The sequence below is a fragment of the Gavia stellata genome, chromosome 17 (assembly GCF_030936135.1).
Source record: "Gavia stellata isolate bGavSte3 chromosome 17, bGavSte3.hap2, whole genome shotgun sequence".
Lineage (NCBI taxonomy): Eukaryota > Metazoa > Chordata > Aves > Gaviiformes > Gaviidae > Gavia > Gavia stellata.
Genome location: NC_082610.1, coordinates 5,656,062 through 5,681,103, shown reverse-complemented (window position 1 = coordinate 5,681,103; position 25,042 = coordinate 5,656,062). Strand labels below are relative to the sequence as shown.

The window sequence follows — 25,042 nt, the reverse complement described above, 5'->3', positions numbered from 1 at the left end:
GGCAGTTTTCCTTCTTACTGTTAGTGTTACACTATGTATAAAGCGAGTCGAAGACTTCTGCCTTTAGGACTGTCAATCTAGATTTCATTCACACTAAATCAACTAGCAAAGAAAAAAACATTTTAAAATAATTGTCTGTTTGGTCTGTGGTGGTATACTGAATTTAAAATGGGAAATATTTATCTTGATAATTTCTAACCTAAAAGGCACTTGAGGGGCATTTCTTCCTAACAGTTTAGTATTTAACTAGTCATTTAATTTCACAGCATGTCTTTTTCAAAAAAATCAATAAACCAAATACACGGAGGTATCCTTCCACCCAATCAGCTAAAAAGCAAGGCTAACTCCCAACATCACACAGCAGCAAAAGAAATGCTGTCCTGGTGGTGAAGCAACATTTTATGTTGCCAGCTGGGAGACTCGGGAGAAAAAGTGACCTTAATATACTCCTTTACTGGAGCTAGTGGAAAATAAATGCACTGAAACAGTTAATACGCTTCATTGTGTGGAAAAGCAAACCTAAAGCCTTTGCTCTACAACTCAGTTAGCTGGTTGTTCTACGAACACCCTCAGGACAGTCCACAGGTCCTGCCCCTTCAGCAGAGGCTCCTGGGCAATGATGTCAGCAATTTGGAAGTCAGAAAGAAATGAAAGAAAAAAATCATAATCAAAGGCAATCTGAAATAACTCCAAGGGCTAGAGTCTGTCCACTGGCTGCGTCATTAAAATCAGAAAGGAAAATAGGAGACAAGAAGAGAAACAGACAATTGTGTTATGTTGCTTCCTTGGATTATCCTGTCTTCTGTTTCTCACCAGTCCACACGCTGCAGCGATGGCTGCGGGCAGTGACAGGCATTAGTAACAGACTTGTTTCCACGCCCTTATTAACTGGTGTTCCAAGACACTGACAATAATGTGCATGAAATACAGTCTCCATTTGTTCTGTGTACAGAAGCACTGAACAACCGGTTAAGGTGGGGCTCCCGCAGGGGAGAGGAGACAATTTTGACCTGACCAACCCGATTGACTCGGTGAGCACTGAGCAGAGCGTGGATGAAGTTTCGCTATCTTACAGAGCTACTGAAGTTGCTCGATTCTCCCTCCCCCTATATATTTATCAAGTCAAAATTGATCACATTACACGAAAGCATATAGGGACCAAGCAACTCAGCGGTACACCACAGCTGTGCAGAACTCACACAACCTGGATTTGAAGGGATCACATGAAAAAGGCTGACGAAAGCAAAGACAAGCCAGGTTTAGTATCGCCCTCATCTGATCACCACAACCACTCACGGTTGGACTCGATGATCTTAAGGGTGTTTTCCAACCCAAACGATTCTATGATTCTACAAACACCACCCAAAAGCTGGCTCAGTTTCAGAAAATTTGCTCTAACACAGAAATTCCATGGAATATGTTATCATCAATAGATCAAATCTGTACAGCATAGCAAATGCCTCAGTCAAAAAATAAAACATTAATAAATCATGCTTTTCCCTTGCCCCAAAATCCAAGTAACTGCTGTCACAATCACACACAAGTCATTGCAACAGCACTGCAGTATTGGGCCTTACAGGCTTCCTAACAGATCATTTTCTGATTTATTCTTGGACCTGTAGACAAAGCGGAAGCTATTCAGGTGATACAAGCCATGAAAGCTGCTCCACGTCTTAAGAATTGATCACGGTACATATTTAACTACACAATGAAAACAGTTTAATGTCAAAAGAAACGAGAGTCAACTCTCTTTTTGATTTGCAGGTTATATAGTTCTCATTTCTTTCTAAGTAATTGACCGGCTCAACGAATTATTACTGTTCTGCACTGAAATGTACTTGAACTTCCTACATTTCATTTAACAATACAAATTCTGACTTCTAACATACATTTTTGAAAAAGCAGACTTGCAATAAAACCGTATTTTGGCAATGCAGCCGTCACAAATCAAACATAACAAGAATATTGCAATTATGTTGCACAAATGCTTCTTTCTGCATTGTTTAAATGCACAACTACATAGTGAGATTAATAAATACGATCTGCAACTGCTGAGGATGCGATTTGAACCTTCCAAACGTCTGCACTGATTTTAGGCTTGGAAAACAACAAAAAAAAAAAAATCACAGTAAGTTTCGTGTGGTTCAAACTTACAAGATCTATGTGTCTTCACATTATTTTATACCCAGTACTCGCTTCCCTGCATCCTTGAAATAACGCAGTAAAAAAAAAAAAATTGCATGTCAGCTAGTCGACATAGCAAGTGAAATGCAAATAACCCTGCTAGCAGAAGATATTTTTATATGATCTACCACCAATATAATTATCATACATTCATGAGAAAATCTCACCTGACTTACTGGAAGACTTTTCAAATTATTACAGTTTAATGAGAAATACCTAACATGACTGAATAAGGTTGATTATTTAACTGGGGACTTTCATGAAAAGGCGGGGAGGCTGGGTTCAACAATGATTCTGGTAATTATATTAGCATCTTATATTAGTGGAAAATAATAGTCACAGAAAATATTAAATTGACTTCAGGTTACTAAATACAAATTAAAAAAAAATGGACCTCGCACAATGCTCCAGAGATACCCGAGGTAGCAGTGAGCAAGCAGCAAGATACGACACTGGAGGCAGCGAAGCAGCCGCCGTACTTCGCTCTGAGGGCACCGCTGAGCTTACACAGCTCGGCACAGCCCACCACGCGCGGGGCTCAGCGAGTCCCTGCTTTCCTGCGCCCAGTGCCCTTTGCGTGCTCTGGCCATCAAGACGCAAGCAGAGCTGCCCACGATCCTGGGCCACGCTCCACCGCACAACCTGGAGATGCTCTCGGTCTTCTCCCTTTGCTAAGGGTAAGCGGAATTCAAATATCATTGCATGAAAGTTTCCACTTTCCTACTTTCTAGTAGTATCGCTTCCTTTTCTGACATTTCCACATCTACAGCCATTTATCACCGCACACGCTAAAAAGGCCGCGTTAAAGCCTCTGAACGTGTGTTCAACAGTCCTCATGAACAAATGTCACCGTCCACGTAAATGGGAACAACTGCCTGCATAGGCACCAACTTCAGCATCCTCCATCTACTGCCCATCTTACAAACTCTTGTGTTACCAGCTGTAGGGTTAAAATAATTTCCCTTAAATTAGACGTGTGTTCATCCTTGTACAGCAGAGTCAGTCTGTGGATGAAAGAAGTGCTCAAGTGGCTCAGCTAAGCGGAGGTAAATGTTGGTTTTGCAGCACGTTGAAGTCACCAGTATGAGACACATGAATGCAACCTATGACACTTCAGAGCAATCAGTCCTGCAGAGCATTTCAGCACTGCAGTATGCTACAAATAAACAGCGGTAAGCGTCAGAAGAGTGTGTGTATTCTTTACATGGCATGAACAAATTCGTAATGAAGATGCTTTTTCTCACGATACCTGCACAATTTCATGAGAAGTAACAGCTTAAGCTCTTGCAGCAGTTTGAAGTATTATCTGTTAAATGTAATTTTCAAGGCAAGAACAGACTATCTGCCCTCTTCTCATTAACATCTGCCTAGCATGCCTACCTAGAACAGATGGGAGCCTGACTGGGCCTGTCTGGTATGACCTAGGAGACAGTTTACGAGGTTTGTCAGGGTCACAGTGTCAGAATGAACACTAAGGTTTAAATAACAATTAAATAACTATATTTAGATGCAAATACACTATGCCAGGTTTGCTAACATTAAGCTCAGTCACATTCTACAGCACAGTTTATTTGCACTGAAGGCCAGCATATTTCTCACTGACTGCTGAAACACAGCAATATAAAAGATTTCAAAGCCTATACAAAACTCACAGTTCAGAGCTTAGAAACACATCATAAAAGTACCTGAAATTATACTTCAAGATGTAGATCATACTTCTGTTTAATGTGCAATCTTCAGTTTTAAGTACTCAGCACAAAGAAACACTGCTTACAAATTTCTGACGTCTACCTTTATCAGTGACAGTTAATTACACTTGTTTTCATGCAACTGATTTCATGCATTAGGTGTAATTTACTGTATCGCTAGGTGTAACTCTCCCAGTAGACATCCAGACCAACAGGAACAGGAATATAAGCAATACATAAAGGAAAAACACATAGGGAAGGATCCAAAAAAGCACTCGCACGCCTCTCGTGCAACGTGGACAGAATTTAAGTAACTACATCTAAAAAAGCCATTCAGCACTCCTCTTCGGCTCTTCTCTCCAGCCTACCCACCGAGCCCCATTAGAGATGCCAGGCACCTGTGTCTTGCACAGAAACCTGGAGACACTGCATAAACCTTTGGCAGAGAAGGAGGTGCTGTCAGCTGGAATAAGCAGAAACCAAGCTGCCTCAGTCTGTGTGGGACTCCCAGCCCCGCTGTCCTCGTGCCCAAGTGGCCCAAGAGCCTGCCAGGGAGTCCCACAGAAAGCACTGACTTCAACAGAGAGCCTCCAGCCTGAAGCCACCCAGGTCCATGCGAATCAAGGCGATGTCATCACCGATGCCTGGCGTAATCATCTGCCACTGAAGCCCTTCTCCAGGAGTTGGGGAAGTGGGAGGGTCAACCCCCCCTCACTCGAAAAGAAATGAAACCCAGAGCTCTGTTTCTTTCAAACAAACAAAAAAAAAGCACTGTGGCAAGGGAAGCAAGAGAGGTTTCCCGTCTTTATCCCTCTCATCCCACAACTGAACACGTGGGAAACGTGGGAGCAGAAAAGCAAGCGCAAGGATGCATAACTCCCTGTGTTAGTGGTTACAGCACGTAGCCATAAGTTGGGAAGTATATTGCCTGTCCTCTACTCCAGCTGTGTGCAGGTGCTTTTTCATCTCTTTCTTTCACCTGATGAACATTTAATGCAACAGGTACAGATACTCAGTGGATCAGACCTTATCATCTGAGCCATTTCTGAATTCCAGTGCTTTTACAGCAGTAAAGGAATAAATAAATATCAAAATCACTTGGCAATAACCATTAGCAACCACTTACAGATTCCCACTCATTTTCATTTTGGCTCCGACTACTTCTCTGTGATGTCACTAAAAATTAGTTTCTAAGTCTTCTTATCTCATAACCTTTTGCTCTCTGAATTAAATTTCCTATGAAAAAGTATTGATTATTTTTGTAACATTATAATAAGTACTGCTTCCAGTGGATCTTGAGTGACCATTACTATCAAGTAGAAGTACCAGCCCACTCCATTTGCTGAGGATGCGAGGATAAGCGATAGGTGAATTTTGCTATTCAGTTACCCTTTCCTCAGATATGATGAATTCAATCTCCCCTTCATACCCGCCAGCAAATGATGAATGTTTACTGTCTGTGTTTATTCTAACCTGTGTGATATAAACACAGCAAAGTATATTCAGCATGAAACTAAAAAACTAAGTGCCTAATTATGTAAGTAGTCTCACTGGAGTCAATCACTTACTTTTAGTTAGACACATACCTTGCTCAGTCAGGTCTAAAATTACCACATTAAGAATTTTCTCACTTGCCTCTCTCCAAAGGCTAAGGGAATACTGCGCTGTGCATGCAGGACTGATTTGATTACCTCAATCTTTTATTGGGAAATAACGTATGTCATGGCAATGTCAGACGACTATTGTTTCCTTTGTTCTGTTCAGAGGGAGGAAATAATAGGTGTCAGGAAAGCAGTACAACCATGTGCCTCAGTAATAAAAGTGGCATATTAATGAGCATCCGTAAACCATTATAATTAATGCAGGGGAATGGATATTGCCTGCTTAAGCTCTGCAAGTGTTCCAGTAGCTCCACACCCAACTGCCATTTTATTCCAACCCAGGCCTTTCCGCTCACAGCAGCTCCTTCGCAAAGCCATCAGACACTGTGGAATCATATGCTCAAGGGAAGGGGCAGATACATTTTAATAGTACAAGAGACAGTTGAGAACAGTTATCCAGTCTGTTCATCAGTGGCAGCAAACGCATCTCATAATCTGTGGGAGGCATATACGTATACCCTTGAGGCTACAACATAATTAACAGGCTACGGAGGAAGATGGATATGATGGACATGCACAAAGATACAGATGTGTATTGCTTTTACTTTTTTAAACAACAAAGGTACATTTGTGAATTTTACATCATTTTAAAATTTCAAGCTCTGCTTGATGTGCCTGTGTAGCATGTAGCCTTCAAATAAAGTCAGTTTTGAAGTTTATCTTCAAAAATGCAGCCTGACAATTCTCGTCTTTATGCACGCAACTGAGAAAAAGAAAGAAAACAGCAAGCCCCATCAAGGTGACACGCTAAGATGCTTGAGTGTTTATCGGCAGAATAACAACATAGGTCATGCAGCTCTGGCCCTTCAGGAATACCTAAATAAAACCTCTTCGTTTTTATGACATACAAATTGTTCATTTTTACTCTTGGATGTCTGAATTTTAAATCACGTTGAAAAGTGGGACTCCTTCAATTCCCAGCTCTACTTGGTTTACTTTAACTTCTAATTCCCTCTGCACCTAATGTGTTCTAAGCTGTTTTAATTCACATTCTTCTTGTAGTTCGTGTACTGAATTCACCTAATAATTCATTTTGATGATACAATCTTCAAAGCACCATTTGTTTTTTTTAGTACGTTCTGGAATAGATTCGTTTTCACTGCAACATTTCTTTCAGGTACCATTCGCAGCATACTGTTTAAGCTTGCCATTAGTCTTGTACTTAGCATATGCTCGCTTAGCGTGGCCACATTTATTATTTTTATCGTTGAACACTTTAGGTAAGAACTGTATACACACACAGGGGTGCCTCAACTTTTCAGCATGGTGCAGAGGCTAAAACACCAGCACCACTGTGAAACAGTTGAACTGGAGAATCTTTCCAGATAAAAACATGCAAATTGTCCCATCAAGCATCCTGCATGGCTTCCCGATTTGCTATTCCCAGTGATCAACAAATAAATGCAACCTCCAAAACTAGTGATCCAACCAACGTAACTCAATGCAAACAAAGTAAGCAATACCTACATACATGCAGGCAAATCCAAGTTTTCCTTACTATAAAACACCGCTTTTGGTAATGTGGTCAAGTAAACCATTTGTAATTAAGTTTTTCCTGTGCTGGGAACCTACCAGAAGTTGCAATGTAGCAAAAAATCCATCTATTTCTCAATCTAAGTAACAGGTAGATCTTTTTTTTTTTAAACTCTCCTCTGTCCCTGTCTCCCCACTTGGACACAGAGATTTGAAGGATATGCCTTTTGCCATGTCTCTGAAAATCCAACCGAATTTGGCCAAATCATCTCAGTTTGTAAATGTTTAATCACACCCTCTTAAGAGTCTTCCAGCAGTCATCACGTTTCACAGTGGTGCATGAGGCAGACCAAGGCAGCAGAGGACAAAGCCACAGAAGAAAGATGCAGCTGGGGAACAGAGGGAACGGGAAGACAGTGAGGACTGCAGGAGCTGCAGAGAGGAAAGTCAGCTGTAACACACTTGCCTGGGAACCTGAAACTGAACCCCTTTTCCCACATCCTCCTCCAACAGTAAGACCATAAAGAGTAATATCATCCTCCTCAAGTCGTGGGAAAACAAGAGAGAAAGAGCTACAGGCCCTGCCTGAAAACCCGGACAAACGCTTGAACAAATAAACCGCCACACTACACTGATACCAGAGAGCTAATGTAGAGGCAGCTAAGGTACATTTTCACGCCACTGCAATCATTTGACAAGAACAATATAGACTGGTTTCTGAAGGACCTGGTAACATCCTAAATTCAGTACAGATACTGAGACAGTAGCTAATAGTAGTAGGGGCACACAATGAACAGCAAAAAATAATAAACACTGAATACCGACTTTCAGGACTTCAACTCTTTCACTGATTGATGTGTCTATACTGTGCACTGAATGAGGCAGAAGGATCAAAAAAAACCCACACCACCTGTGATTTTATCAGTAAGGACTGTATTTCTGCAGTGGATGCAAGTGACTTAAGATTGAATAGGTGACCTAAATGTTAAATATCACCAAATGCTTGATTTAGGAGTCTTAATGTTTCTTTTGGTTCAATTCCTTAGGTATTTTTGAAATACTTTCGATAGTTTCTGCGGAGAAATCACAGCCCAACGGTTTAGGAACAGACCTGTCAGTCTGGGAACAGAGTCTGAATTCTGGATCAGGCACTGCCTGCGTGCGTCACGTTTGACAGATCACTTAATGTTTTTACCTTGGTTTACTGCAGTGGGGGAAATTCACAGGAACAGCAGGCTGAAAGAAGTTTTCTGGCTGGAGTCTATTCCACTGCTACGTTAAAGAACAGCCCCACAAACCTCCTTTGAAAATCCTAGTGACCCCTTTGTACAAATTAAAAAAAAATACATTAATAAATGACTAGTACTATCCTTACCCAAAAGGGATTGCCCTAATAATAATCTCAGCTGGAAGGACATAAAAATAAATCAACCAGGTCATTCCAGAGGGCCTGCTAGCCCAGCATCCTCTCTGACTACAGCCCATAATGAATGCCAAGGGGAAGAACAGGACAAGGATCTGGTGACACTTCCTAAGGATTCCCCATGACCTTCCTCAAACCCAATATTGTGCACTCACTGGTTGGGATCTTCTTCCGACGTGCAGCAGCTTTTTCAACCTGCCTAGCCTCCTCACCACCCTCTGACCAAGGGCTCTCCAGATTAACTGTGTGTGAAAGTACTTCCTTCCACGTTGGGGTGACAGTGCAGTAGCACTACTGTTGCCAAAAACAGTAACTGCAATGCTCTTGTTTTACATTTCAGCAAGATATTTATCTTCAATTTTCAATAGTGTTTGCTTATGTTCTACAGGGAATAGAAAGAATTTCATGGTTTTGGCATCCTCTTGCCTTTTAACGTGCCTGTTCCATATACATTAATCCTGAAATGGTCGCGCACTGTAACTGATTTCACAGGAGAGAGCGAGCTCTCTGCTGCTTTTGCTGTTGTGCTCTTATTGCAGAACAGAGTCAAGCCCACACAGCAACAGGGTTTGTGCAGCGAGGTATTTCAAAATGCTCTTACTGAACTGATTTTTCCCACCCACCATGAAAAAAATAAGTACTTTTTTCCAAATAATTGCATGGCAAGCTCCCAGGGCAGGCCAGGAGAGTCACAGATCTAAATAGACTGGGTTTCACGCACCATGAGGATTACAAGTTTAAATCAGACAGTACGGCAGACTGAATGACTGACCATGATGCCTATTGCTCTACTGTCAAAAAAGCAGTAGAGCACAGCAAATGAGTTCTTTGAATGAAGGGTGTGTTTGTGGACCTAATAATTGACAAGTTTTGTTCAAATTTTAAATTTAAATACTACACGAAGAAAGAAAAAAGTACTAATTTGGGTAACATGAAGGAACCATTCTGGTAGCATTAGAAAGCTGCTTCTTGACTTCAGGAGACTCTGGATTGGGCTCCTCAAGGGGTTCTGTGACAGACCTGGGAGGTGATACAACTGCTGCAAACAGGAGGAGTTACTGATTGAGGTGGCCTCAAACAGACTAGAAAATAAATACAATGTATGGTGCAGACATTAAATATGAAGTTAAACCTTCACATTTTTGCTTTTATTAACTACTCCTTTAAAAGAGGAAGTAATGAATATTGAAATAGTCCCATGTTCCTATACAACCCAGTTTTATGGCCCAGGAGATAGCGGGGAACGTACCCATTAACCTGTCATCGCCTTGTAGTTCTTTTGTACATGTGATCCTAGACTGAACTGCTGATTCTAAACGAACCAATGTAAACCAAAGCAATAGGAGACAATAAGCAACTGAGTCAATGAGAGACTCTCCAGTTCAGAATCTGAACCTAGGAACCCTCATAAACATTCATGAGAAGGTCTGCTGAGCCCTTTGGATTTACTCATACAAGTAGAAATATCTGTCAGATTAAGTTTTAAATATTTCACTAGCAGATAACGACAGCAGTTCCTTCCTTTTATACAGATACAAGAGTTGCTCTGGACCAGACCACTTCCTTAGCAAGCAGAAATCAGTGCTACATGCTTTTTAAACTAGCTATAAATCCACAGCAGTGAGACAATCTGCGACAGCAGAGAGATCAGGGTCTGGATTCCGAAAAGTTACATTAATCATGGTTTTTAAATGATCTATTTCTGTAACTGATGTGCATTCTAAATCATCTTGAACAATCTCACACATAGAACAGGATCCAATCAGCAGGAAATATTGTACCCTCAGAGAGGCTGTAAAATTGGACCGCATGGTGGTGGATATGTAGAGCTTAGCTCTTAATACAAAAATAATTACGCCTGAGTTTCAACATCTCACACGACTAATCTAGGCAATGACGTTTTAAGGGCAATAAAAAAAGTTATCATAAATCGTCTTAATTTCATCAAAATTATTTTAAATCATTACAGTCCAAAACCAAACCAAGAACAACATTAAAACTGAAGGAGCTTAAAAACTATGTGGCAAATAATTTACACGGGGAGTTCATATAACTCTAAAACCAATACACAAACCTAACAATTATAATGAATGTACCACACTTGACAACTATCTAATCATGAACAAAAATACAAAGATTCTTACATTAAAACTTCAACTTTTCATTTTTATTAATACAGTGGATTTAGGACTATAGGAAATTCAGTGGCTTCAGTCATATTGCCTCGATTCTGAGTCTAACCATGCTAGATTTAGAATGAAAAATCTATAAGAATTGTACTTTCACTGTTGTATACCTGCATATTGGTTTTAAATTATTAAATCAATTACATTTAGAACACTTCATGCAATAAGTATGACTATCCAGTGTCTTACACTTGCCAAGGCATTTTCCACATGTGCCAAGTGACACCAAAATGCAAAATGTGAATGCACCTATCTGCTTTTGTAGTGATTCATTCACTACCTATTAGGTATAAAAAAAACTACACAAAGCTAAATACGGTGAAGAATGAAGATGAGAATCTCAGCATGGGTCAAACCCCCATATTCTTTCATAAGACTTTTGAATATTACACCAAACCAGCAATTAAAGTCGTGATAAGGCATGTCAACATTCAAAGCCTTACAGCTACAAAAATCGAAGGCTATAGCAAAAGACGTATTTGTTCCTTTTTGCTTTAGTGTTGGCCTACATATTATTCATAATGCACTCCAATGCTCCATAAAGGCTTTCAACTCCACCTCCAACAGACACAGATACATGCAGAAAACATAAACCTAAGTGGCAGTTAGTCACCTTACAGTGATCTGATATGCTTTAATATTGAGATATCAACACGTCTGACTGTCTCACATTGCTGGCATTTAAAGTTAATCTACCTTAGCATTACTGATGTCAATGTAAAAGGGACACCAAAAAAGCAGACAACACAGCACGGGAATAACCAGAAAGACTGATTTTATTTATTTTTTTCTTTAGCTCTTACTAAAAATACTCTCATGTATTTTTCACAGCAGGTGAAATTTCATTAAGAGCTTAAAATTTCTTTGTCTTTAGTCATCTATTTACTACACTACCACTATACTACCTACGTATTGGAAGAGATACAATTTCTTTCATGGGCACATTTTTCAGGTTATTAAATATATTTCAGACTAAGAATTATTTTACTTTAAAAAAATACCTGCTTGGAAACAAAGAAGAAAACTGCAATGAAAGAAAGCTCTCAGACTGCCATTTGTTAAAACAACACATCCATCCCATTACAATTTGTGATCAAAACAGTGTAAAATAGGCCAACTTACTGATTTACATCAAACAGAAGCAACTTTCAAGCCTGTGACGTAGTCTGGTCATCAGTAAACATTCTGAGTGTATTATAAATAAAGACTCCATGTGATTATTCCCATTACCTTACAAAAGATAAGAGTATCTGTTTGAAATCTGGTTGCTTTTCCTATCAGGTTCCCAATAAGTTATTCATGAAGTGGCCAGTAAGTTCATCAGTAACAACTGCACTCCCAAACACACCTTCCAAGGCAAACCTATACAAAGAAGCACAGTAATTAAGAATCTAATCTGAACTTCCAGATTACACCAGAAGAACTGAGCCACTTAAAACTAACGGCTTTCATCTTTAAGACTCCACCATACACTGCGTTGCAATCCCTTAAGTGTCTCCTCTGAAACGCTGCAGAAGAATATAACAGGGGGGGAAAAAAAATCATGTTCTATAGTCTGGCAGACAAAAACCATTCTACAGCCTGAATACTAATCAGAATAAACACTGTTTTGATTTTTATTTCACAATACCTGATGCTTCTCTGCCCAGGCATCAGTCATATTGCACACATTTGCTTTAAGGTTTATGACGGTAACTAAATCCACCTCATTTAATCATTCTAATGAATCTGCAACTCAGTAGAAACCACTAAATGAGATATTAATAGCACACTAAATATACCTGTTAGACAGACTATACAAGTAAAATACAGAAGTACAGTGAAAAACGTTTGCACTTGTTTAAGTGCTAGACTTCTGTTCATTCCCCAATACAGAGATATACGATAAAAAGATTAGCAAACACACCTCGTCCATGTTTCGGAAGAATTGCCCCTGTTTACCATCCGAGTGTATTCAAGGCCACTTCTATTTTTCTGATAATGTATAAGGCCTTCTACAGGCAGAACTTATACTTTAAAACAAACATTTGGAACAAAATACCAAAAGCTAGGACGAGGCTTGTATACCACATCTAGGTGTCCTTATACAGAAGAAAACGACTGATTGTAACAAAACCTTGACAGTGACTTGCATGTTGTTTGTGCTGAAAAGTCAGATGTATAGCCCCTACAAAATCTGGTGGGTGGGGTTTGGTTTGTTTGTTTTACGGCATTTAATTTCAAATGTCATCTATTATTTTAGGAAACCTGCTGATGTTTCAATATACCTTGGCTTTGACTTCAGCCAGTGGTACAAGGCACAAGCTCTATAATAAACTTCTGCTAAACTGTAGGACTGTACGTCCTACAGCAAATATTCTCTAGCTTCCATCTCGCTAAGATAAAGTAGATAGTGGAGCACCAGATCCTTTATGTTTTAACAAATGGCACATCCCACTTCAACATGTCACTTCCACAGCATGCGGTGCAAGGCTGCCAAGCAGAACTGGAACTCATCAAGACAAAAAGCAGAGAAAGACATTTTCCCTGTACACATTTTCCACCCTCCCAGATTCAAGCCCTGCCAAGATTTCAGACAGAAACACTGCAGTAGTACACAGACCAAGAGCCTCTATGGTCTAAATGTGGTATTCACCGCTGTATTCAATAGCCCTGGTTCTTCAGCTAGCGTCATGACAGTGAGTTTTACTCATTTTCTACATGACAGAGTTTTACTTTCACACACACAACCTTGTCTACAGGTGACGGGTTATTCATAAACCTGGTTGTCCTTGGAAACTAAGACTTCTTTCATCTAACCATTGCCACTAAACACTGATTTCCCACAAGGTCCATCCTGACCGGCACACTGCAAAGTGCCGTGTTGTACCAGGTTCTCATTTGCCCACTACACCCTTTTTTTTTTTTCTTTTTTTTTTTTTAACTAGAAGATTCATTTGCTAAATCAATTTTTACCTGCCCTCCCTTCTACCCTAAGTTAATTGCCTTTATGCTGCACTATTAAATCCTGTCCTGAAGTTTAGCGAAATTGCTACAATTGTCCTTATTTCACACCCTCACCTATGAACTCTATAATTCATTCACAGAATTTCACTAAACGGGCGTGGCATGTGTCTCCCGTTACCCACCTACAACTTATTCTATTTCCCTGAATCACTCTTAGTTCTTTTGAATTTTTTCTAAGTTTCCTTCATAGAAAAGAGCAACTTAGCAAATGTGTAGATTCAGAATCTCTCTCTATTCAACTAGTTAAACCTCTGCCCTCTGCCTTTAATACTGTAGTTTCTTCCAGCAAAGATTTCCCTATTTTACTTTTCATTTTCTGAAGAAATCCTAAGATATTATCTATCTGATTCTGGGTCCAGTACTCTGTCAAATGTACTAATGGTGATGGCACAGCATTGTCCTGCCTTGTCATTTCAGCTCACCTCAGCATCTTTCTGTTCCAATCTATTGCCAAAATTTCAGTGTCTTTCTGACATGCTAAAGCCCACATCCTACAGTGAAATTGAGAGCATCCATAGTAAATAAGTCTTAGTTGTCTCTACTCTATAATATGGTCTCACTGTCTATATATTGGTAATTATGTATTTATAAAGATTTTCTTGTGTTCATTGCCACTTCTCTTTCCATTTTTATGTCACTTCAACTATGGCAGTATCTATTTTAATACAGAAGTGCATTTGGTCTCTGTCTGCGCCCTTTTCCACCACCTTCCTTCATGACAGTTTCCACATCTAGTTTGACACAATCCAGTCCTTAATTACATAGTCTAGTCTACCATATTTACAGTAAAGCAATTCCTTATGCATGAAATTTATTTTTCTACTCAAGAACTGTGACAGCCTGACTATACAGATTTAAAAAAAAAACAAACTTGCTTTCCTCTTCAACATCTGGTTTTTCGTTTTATTTCTAAATCCCCAACACTCCTAATATTCATATCCAGATTATGTCTGCGCTTTTTATTTCTCCATACTTTTCACACAAAATGCAAACATCACAAATTCCTGCCAGAGGAATTTCATTATATTTACCAGTAGTTCACCATGCAATTTAATTTAACTACACATACGTTTTCTTTTCTAAAATACAAACTGTTTTGTGTATGTACACATCTAACATGTAAATGTTTATAAAGCACTCATAAACATTTCTCCTTGAATCATCTATCATATCCTCAGACGGTATTACATTAAACTTATCACCTTTGCTTCTATCTGTTTTTTTCCAATTTATATCACCTGAAAATAAAGCCCCAAAATTACTGCAAGGCAACATAAGCAGTTTATAGTTGCCCTGACATGTTCCCACCTCTCTTTCCTCGTGCCAACCCTAGCACTTGTGCAATGAAGCCTATGTGACTGGTAACCGATAATTTTTCTGTTATCTGTTAATTTTTTGACAGATTCCACTCACAACGTATCACCGTTAAACTTGGTAAAAAAAGGGGCAAAAGGAATGTTTCTGGTGCTACCATGGGTACAAAGGGAACATTTCCTAAACAAGCCGTCCAGACTTGTAAAAATCTCACGTGACCACAGAACCACAGACTGAGAAACTCAGACCACTACTTTACATTGAATGTTTTACTATTTACTAAAATGCACACAATTCTAATAATTAGCTGGTCTGCAGTAGTAGCTATTCCACGTAGTGACAGATTAGTAAGTATTAGACTACAGACCACTTTCCCATAATCTCCAGTTCTCTTTTCAATTTATGCTTCCCAGTTGGAACATAGGAATGCACTTTGTTGCCTCTATTTCCATGTACACCTATCTCAAAAAGGCAACTATAACTACATTCACGTGTGCAATTTAAGGCACGCTAAAAAATATACGTAACATATATTTTATCCACAAGTCAGATTTCAACAGAACTTTGAGGGTAAAAACATTATTGCATTCCTCCTGTGCAATCTCATTATTTCAACATTACTAGATCAATAAATATGCAGTAGGAGTTTCGCTTTGAGTTTTTGGCACATTAAACCAAATATCCAGGTGTGCAAACGAAGAAAACCAGTGTGAAAACACAATTTTTATGAACTAATCCAAACATCCCTGTTTCAAAGAAATATGATTAAAGGTTTGTCTTGTTGTATTACCCTCAGAAAAAAAACCCCAGAAAACAAACAGTCAGAGACAGGCTGTTCACTCAGGTTTCCCCAAAACCATAGTTGCCCATGCCGCAATTTATCTTCACTGTAATCAAAGACTGAAAACATACTACAATGAGTTCTCCCCAGTATCACCTCTTCATCTTCTGTAAAGACAGACCAAGGTTTAACTTGCCCACTATTTTAATAACATTTTTGTATTCCTTCTTAAAGCCTTACAAACCATTTTACAGTTTTAAATATAGGGATGTTCGTGTGCAGATGGACAGTACCCAAAGCAAGTCATATCACAAAGCAATCAGGTGGTACATGCCAATTCAGCAGCTGACAGGCTAATCTTGGTGAAGAACTTTAGCTTGAAACAAGAATGACATCAATCTTCGTTCTCCTTTAAGGAATTGCTTGGCCAATTTACAACATTCTGGAAAAATTAATATCCAGCCTCTTGTGCCCGCAGACTAAGTACAAAATATTTTACCCAGTATATTCCTCAATTTCAATAGTTGTCATTTAAAAAAATTTAAAAGTTAGTTTTCTATTACTGCGATTCTGTTTAGAAAGTCAGAAAGTCCACAATCCCAGACAAGACAAAATTAGCTTTTTATGAGACAAATATAATTCATAAACGCGTGAGTTACAACTCAATAGTACTTCATGACACAGTCCTCACTAAGCCAACTAGTTAATATATTCCCTCTCCTCTGTCTTTATAGAACATATTTGCTTCTTTTTCTCTACAGGAACCAAACCAAAGAAAGCCACCCTGAATAAATGACTTGCCACTTCACAGAAAGCATGGCTGGCTATCAGTGTATCTTGTTGAAATAACTGAGAAATCTTCAAAATACACATTTAAAAGGTAAAGATTAAAAAAAAAGAAATCCCTTTTCTGACGTGAGTAGTCAAAGCACAACCATACGATGTTAGCATAAAAGATAATTATACTAATTCAAAAGGCATCTGATTAAATTTTAAAAGCCAAAGGTGATAGCAAATACCATCCACGGTTTATAAAACAATGAACATCACTTAAAGGCTGAAGGATACTAGCTGAAATGACAGTGTTCAGTGACAGTAAATGAAAAGTACTTTTCTTCTAGCATTCCAAAAATATTTCCTTCTTGCCAAGAAGATTGCACAAATCAATTCCCATCATCTCCATGCATAGTCCGTTTGCCAGATGATAAATCTTACAGCGAATCATTGACAGAATCCAGCATCACAAGTTACCAGAACGTAGGTGACTGTCAGAAAATATTAATAGAGTCTGCCACTTTCATGTTGTTTCTAGAGTAACAGACTTACCTCGGCAGATGGTCCCATTCCCCACGTAGCCGGGTTTGCAGGTGCAGCTATGTCCCCTGACAGTGTTAGTACAGATTGCATTCTCATCACAGTTATGCTGTTCGCTGCCACACTCATCATGCTCTACAAGGGGGGGAAGTAAAAAAAAAAAAAAAAAAAGTAAAAAAAAAATGACAAGAGACACAGTGAGCTTTTCAGTGTGATGATGTGGCATTTGAAAACCAAGTGGAATAACAAGGTTGCTGCAATGGCTGACCGCTGGGAGTTCGGTGTGGGAGTCAGCTATGGGTCTTCAATTACGAGACTCAACAACATGTGCGTGGTGACAGTAGATTATTTAGGTACAAACACAGGGCAGGGGGCGGGGGGAAGAATCGGTGAGGAGGCAAAGTATGGCTATGACAAAAACTCATGAAGAAGATTATAACAGAAGAATATCTGCTAAGACTAACCTTTACGTCACTGTCCATCACCAACAGTAATAAGCATAAATACAAGGTAAGTGAACACAAAAGGGGCCCTAACAGCATGCCCTTTAAATCCACACTTCAGTTGTCACAGCCACTTGCTCTAATGCATGCTGAGCTGACTCCTTCTCTAATAGCGTGCAATAACATTTTACATTTTTAGAGTACCATTCATACCACCGAGCCCCAAAGAGACTTCTGGACAAATGGGCCATATTTTGCTTTCATCCTGCAACTCTAACTGCTGCCACTGAGCCTAATTTGCTGCAGCTCCTGCACTTACTCTCCCGCTACATTTTGTTCTAGTAAAGCATCAGTTAGAGATGACAAGCTACCTGACCCTGAAGTTTCTCACTTCTTCCTGCAATTACAAGGAGCTTCCCTCATGCAGTAGGATTGCAAAAAGAAAACCTGAATATTTTACACCTTTGCACTCGTGGATTTACAGTTTTGTTCAGTGGAATCAAGAGGGTGCAATGAAATGTCTTAAAACCATATAAAGGACAACAGCCGTAATCAAAAATCAGAACATGGAATCCTTCTCGGTAGTCTTCATTTATGCAACTACAATCATCAGGCTAGTATCCATACACTGAGAGGTAAAAGGTATCCCTTTCTGGAATCAAGGATTTGCTTAAATATACCAGTGACTATGGGATGTTCAAAGGACTACCGACTAAATATAGCCTTCTGTAGACCACAGAGAGAGGTAGTGCCTCTAAAACATGAGCAAAATACTCATTTTTACAGACTCTGAATTAAGCCCTTTGGAAGAGCCTCTCCATTGAGAGCAATGGGATCCCAGGCTTTGCCAGGCTGAAGTTAACCTCTGCAACGCCCTCACTTTACCATGGTATAGAATGGCAGCCAATTTCAAGATAACTCAAGACACGTGTAGATTTGAATGGTGGATTCCAAGGAACCCTTCAAACCAAATACTTCTGGAACAACGTTGATAACAATTTGCAGAACATATATCCAACATATGTTTCCTATTTTTCAAATACGTTTGACAGCAAAATGATATGGATTGCAACCATTTTCTTCTAAAGAGCATCAAAGCGATACATCACTCGCTCACTCTTTGCTTTTAGCAAGAAACTCTCATACACGCTCACTCAAATGTGCCTGGCTTTAGCTGATAAATTCAGGCTTACATTTATATTTGTGAGTTTATGGTGGAGCCTAGCTCTGCTAAGTAATTCACTTCAGCTCCTTTCCAATTTTCAGATGCCTTATATATTCTGAAAGCTAGGCTTCTTCAAGGGCTGCCTGTTCTCTCCTTCATCTTTCAAGAAACTGGACCACAGCCTGATTCTTGCCACTCCAGTCTCATGATGCTCAGGCTGCTGGGTCAGACACAAAAAAAGTGTCAAGCTACCCCCTCCAAGGAAGTGCTTAGCAAGCAGTTGAACGATGCTTTCTTTCAAAAGAGACAGCCTCTCTGTAATCTCTCGCTCCTCTTACTACTTTTATTAGTTATTGCCATTAGCTTTCCTGTGTTTGTACTCAAACTATAATGAGAATGCCTTTGTGATAGGTTCATGTACACACAAGAACATTCCTACAAGCGCCAAAATTAGTTGATTACCTTGTCAGCACTTCAAGTATAAGCAAAAGATTTCCCATTGGTAACGTAGGTGTTTTGCCAAAATACACAAGAGATTATACTCTGCTATGTTGTTCTAGGACTTTGGCAATGTAAATAATTGTATTTACCACTCCTGCAGATGTACAGATGCTGGCAATATTGAAAGACTTAACACTGACAAAGCTGCATTCCTCCAGTCCTACTTAAAACAGAGGTCAGTTTTTTCTAAGGAGATAGAATTTGAAGAGTTAGCAACAAATCTGATGATGGGAACCTGCCCTTCCTGAGACATCCTGATGCTGCTAGCACAAGGAGGACTAAGGGAAGCTCATCTGCATGAGGAATCCCAAGATTTCTTAGCAGCAGTATGGCTGCAATGATGGGAACTTTAAATGAAAATTTCCCTGGCGTAGAGATGTCTATAGATGACGTTGCTATAGGCCTAATAAGAATGAGAAAGCATTGATTTTCTGTCAAGCTACAAAAATCTTTTATTCCAGATGGAAAAATCCTTAAGATTCTGTCAGTAGAGAGTTATCTTGGGTTTCCTTCTCCCTCACAAGAGATCATCCTTTGGATGTACATTGGAGTACTTGGTGTTCACACTGGGAAGTGAGTGTGGAAGGTGGGCTCGTGTTTTGTTTAAACTCAAAGGAGATTATGACCAATTTGCAAAGAACATTGCTTTATTACACTCATCACTTTCCAAAATCTCCCCTTCAAGCACATCAGATAGAACCTGCTTTTGCTTTAATGTTATGGTAAATACTATCTGACTACATAGCAATCAAAAACTGGAAGAGAAGGGCACTGACAAATTAGCGAAAGGAGTCACAAACAGTAGCATTCCAAAGCACCAAAGAGGGGAGAGCCGAGTCGTATCTTATTTTGACAATTTCCCTTTCAGCTGAAAATGACAAGCACAAGAAAGGGGATTCTAAAAGACAAAAACAAAAGGTTTTTGTTTGGGTTTGGGTTTTAGGGGTTTTTTTTTTGGCGGTGGTGTTTTTTTTTTCATGCACAGACACACATACCCAGATATGTAGATATAAATAAATATGCTACCATGTTCAGAAATGAAACTGTCATCATTAAGTTTGAGTGAAGTCACCCATCTCTCTATGACTTCTATTTGTTATATAATATACACAAAAGGAGCTTATGATCAAAGACAAAAAGAATGGGCAGGCTTACCAAGAACAGTACTGCAGGATGCAATTCCCTGACCCAACACTCATTCCCCTAGATTATTAATATCCATTTCAAGAAACAGGTACCATTTCAGAAGAACAGTTACTACAGCAGCACCATTTTTGCTTACAGACAAGTTAGTTTATTTATGAAATATCTGTAAATTATCTTCAGCATTAGTATTTCTGTCACTCAGGAATCCTGGTTATTGCCACCTCTATTCTGTGCTTTGCCTTTGATAAAGCCAAAGAGACCGGTTACTTTTTTGTTCCTCTGTTTCCCTGTATAAAATGAGAATATTACAAGATCCTTTTGGGTTTTTTTAGTATTTGTCATTCTTCTGAAATCCTCAAATACTCAAGATTTTACAGAAAATTAAAGGATCTCAATCTTCTATTGGAAAAAAAGGAAGAATCAAATATCAACTGCGGGTTTAGCTTCTAATTAATTTGTTTTTCCTGCAAGCAAAGACAAGGTATGAAAGGACAATCACCTCTGAAGCTTCAGCTCACCTGTCCCCATTTCCTAGCCACCAAGCTACAGCTAAGGCCAGCAAAACACACATTTAAACTTAACATTTTCCTCCTGGATAAAAATCTCCTAGAATTTCCAAAAGCTTTCATGAACTTTTCCAAAATCCTCAAGAGTATCTTATTTTGCCAGTTCACACCTGAACCAGCCCAGCTTGTGAAGCAATGACTACAAAGTTCATTTTTTCCTCAGCCTTTATCTGAGGATGGCCATCAGCCTCCAAAAGCACTTGAAAGATCACTGGTAAGAAATTAGGCAACCTGTTACAAAACCACATCTCTGCCACCTGTGTTGTATGACTCTGTGGAATCATGACATGTATCGTCCGTGGGTGTCCTCTATGAATACATTAAGCAATACTTCAGTTTTGAAGAACTAAAGCCTTTAAAACAAAATCTCTACAGAAAAATTCTATTTGAAAAAGCTGTCACTGGTTAACTACTTGCCTCAGGCAACTGAAATTGCATCAACTTGAACAGAAGTCCACTCTGAGCGCACCATGGGTCTGGGGACACAGACATTTATACGTGGATAGTGTTACATGACGGCACATGCACAGTGGTTGAAGATAAGTTCGCAGGCAACCTCAAACCTCAGTTGCTTTGTTCGCAGGCAACCTCATAAAATAATTTTGTCTTGATAATCAGAATACTCAGGAGCTGTCTGACAGAATTCGTTTCAATATTACATGGACTTACAGAGATAACAATCACATAAAAAACAAAAGTTAATTCACCAGAAAATAGTTTCAAGTAGATGGTTAGTTGCACATCCTATTATAAGAAGCACCAATGCATCCTACAAATTGCAGGAAACCACCTTATACCAAACCACAGACTGGTCTGTAAGCACGTTGATATTAGGGCACACACGATACCTCCTTTTTCCTGAAGTCCCAGAGAAGAAACTAGTTACAGTACAATGGGAAAACACAGACCATTTCCTGCTGAAGTCTCAAAAACATGAAATGAATAAGAAACAGCTGAAATAAGCACAATTACCAGACTGCCACCGAGAGAGCTGTGACCACACCGCATCCCCCTATACGGGGGGGGGGGGGTGCTCAAGTCAGACGGACCCCAACCGAGCAAAAAGCACACCACAGCACACCAACATCTGCAACATCAGCAGCCAACAGCTACTGTGTACATATGTAAAAAAGAAGTTGAATAATACCTGAGGCAGCAGGGGACCAGCAACGCAACTAAACTCCACGCCTGCCAACAGTTCACTGTGAAAGGTCAAGCCTCTGCTAATAGCTGTATTAGCTACACCTTCAGCAACAGCAGAATAATCAATCGTGATGCATTTCAGCTGTGAAGCCACCAGCTTTAATTTTAAACAGACCTTTACCTTTCTTCAAAACACAGGTACCTATTTAGGCTAATGAATTTAAAGCATCTGCAGGTTGTAGCAGCTCCTGCACACCTCAAATGAGCAAGCATCCCAGCTGCTCCACCATTTATATATAACCCTGCTGATGGCTGATCACTTCAGTGTGAAGTATAAATAAGAATATTCAAACAAGGACAAAAAAGTCAGCAACCTTCAGGCACCAGTGTTTCTGTCAAATCTTCCATATCCCCATTTTTCTAGCCTAATCTTGCCAAGGAATACCATAACTACTTTTGTTTTGTGATACTTGAAAAATACCTTCTGTTCTGCGCTAAACTGAATTGTAAGAATGCAGCAGGAAAAGCTCTGGGGGTGGGGGGGAAGTGCCATACAAAGACTTTGTCTATCTGAGGTAACGTATTCTGGAAAAAGCCATCCACACCATATTACAAAACTGTTCGTAAGTAAAAACCACCACATAAAAATAATTCAGAACACATGCAAAGTAAAAAAAAAGGATTTATTTGTCATGTATTTATAAATACAGAGGCACAAATACCTAAACACACAAATAAATAAATACAGGTAAATACAAATTTTCTCCATTCATATGTACATGAAATGTAGTGTTTGTGCAAGGTTCTAGTGACAATTAGCATCACAAGAACTGTCAGTAATAAAAAATGGCGTACTTCTATTCTCTTGAAGTTGTGGGTATTATAAATACCAATTTTTTACTAAAGAGATCTTTTCAATAAAATCTTTTTCTATTCATTATACAAGAGAAAGATGGCCTTTGCTTATATTTTGTGTGTATATTTTTCTAATGCATTTTTCAGAGGTACTACAGAATTTCTAGGATGCTTCTGCTTTCCCATGCTGAAAGAGACAACACCATGAGACCTACTGGACTTGCATGGGCTCTAAAGGCATAATCATCTTTGGTTTAGCTTCCCTTTTTTTTTCTTTTCCATACAGGCTTGGAAAAACTCAAGTATTTGTATTGTTGTACACTTTGTCTAAAATATTTAATAGAAAATTAGAACCATAGATTGAAAATATACAGCAAACAACACATAGTGAAGCTAAGAACCTTTTGGTCAGGAGTCATAACTAACTGTAACATCAGCATAGCTTTCCCTTGCACAGTTCAAAAGCCCATAATGGATTTCAAACGTATGATTTCTAAAAGGTACATTTGACACAGAATTTATTTTTCAGCAAGAGTGTTGACCTTTTTATCTTTATTTTCTTTAAATAAGGATGCTCTTTGAAAAAGGACCAACACTGGAATGCAATTACTGGAGACATATCCCACTGAATGGTCTTTCACCACAGCTGCTCTCACTTCTCATTACGAGAAAAGGCCCCAGTTTTAACTTGCTTACAAGATGGAAACGATTTTCTTATTGTAAGGATCTTCTTCCATTAGTTCCCCAAAGCCTTCATACTTTAATAATAAAACATTCATCTTTGGAAAACATTGTGCAAAGATTCTGACTATTTCTATTTATTCTTATCTTTACAACATGGAAAGGAAAGTTGTTGTCTAAATTGTTGAGATGACAGTCTGCTTCTGGGGTATGTAACCACAAATGCAGCAAACATTTCTATACACCAAGAGACTTACAATAGAGAGACAACTCACTTATGGAATAGCAAGGTCATCAGATGCTACCACTGTTTATTAATACCGAGGCCATTTGTAGAGAATACATGCCCGCATGCAAAATTAATTAGCTATCTGGCAACAGTTAAGCAATGGCCCTTGAAAACTCAGAAAGGAGAAAGCCATCTCTCCTGATACTTTTAAAAAGAAGCAACACTTTGTTGCACGGCGTTAGGATTCAAATGTCTATGTAATAACTAAGGCTTTAAAAATGAGAGATTAAAAAATTGAATTTAGGAAGGATTGTGGACTTCGTGGAATCAAGATTTCAGCTCATAAGAAGTTCTGATGAAACAAAAGGGAGAGCTTTTAAATAGGCTGAATAAAAGGCAGCATTATTCTGAACACAGAGGAAAATCTCCTCCAGAAGACCAGGGCAATTAGGAACAAGATGCATAGATCAAACAAGAAATTACATTGCAGATGGTAAGCTGGTGAAAAATAATAGCTCATTATGAATCCACACAACCCTGAAAGAAAAAAAACCCCAAACCTGTATTTTTCCCTGCTCATAAGAATTAAAGAAATAAAGTAAAGTTCATCTCCGCCCACTCCAAACTTCAGTCATCCGAGCTCACCCTGTCCATTTCCGCAAGGAAAGAGGAAGAAGGAAGAGGGCACAGAACAGTTAAGTCCCACCATCCCTTGACATAAGGATATGCTCCAACTTCACCCTTATGAGCAGTTAAACAAAAAAAGTACCGGCAGAAGTATCAGATTTGCAGTTCTTTTAATAAGAAACTAAAATGCTATTGTAATTTACGACGTAACAAACAGCTTCTGGTGTTAAACATGAAATTACTTAGACTGCATTCTAAAAGAGTAGACATATGCTACTCTTGGGTAATTAGGAAGAAATAGTGGGATTTAATTTAAATATAAAATTCTGAATGTGCATGCAGTTGCCTCTCAGAATAAAACCTCTTGAATGTTTCCTTTTGAATTACAAACTAAAATTCTTTCCTTGGCTTTCCATCACCTGGTTAGATTTTGGTCACATTTGCCTATCTACAATCAAGTTTATAAAATAAACGCCTAATGTAAGCCACGCTTATTCTTTTTTTTCTATTTTGTTCCAATTTATTCTAATAAATTAATCTGCTTAGAACTGTCTAGAAACCAATGTAACAAAATAATAAGATGCACGTTCCTAAACTGGTATTTCAAGAGAATCCCTGAGATTTGTCTCAGTGATTCCATTTCAACTTTAATCATT

General features: G+C 38.9%; 1 protein-coding gene across 1 annotated transcript in view; it reads right to left on the bottom strand.

The window, feature by feature from the left end:
- Positions 1-25,042, bottom strand: part of NELL1 (neural EGFL like 1) — a 299,127-nt gene that overhangs the window by 95,158 nt on the left and 178,927 nt on the right. Inside the window, exon 14 of the mRNA XM_059825833.1 lies at positions 17,043-17,165. Within this exon, the coding sequence (XP_059681816.1) occupies positions 17,043-17,165 (123 nt within the window). The remainder of the gene's footprint in view (positions 1-17,042; positions 17,166-25,042) is intronic.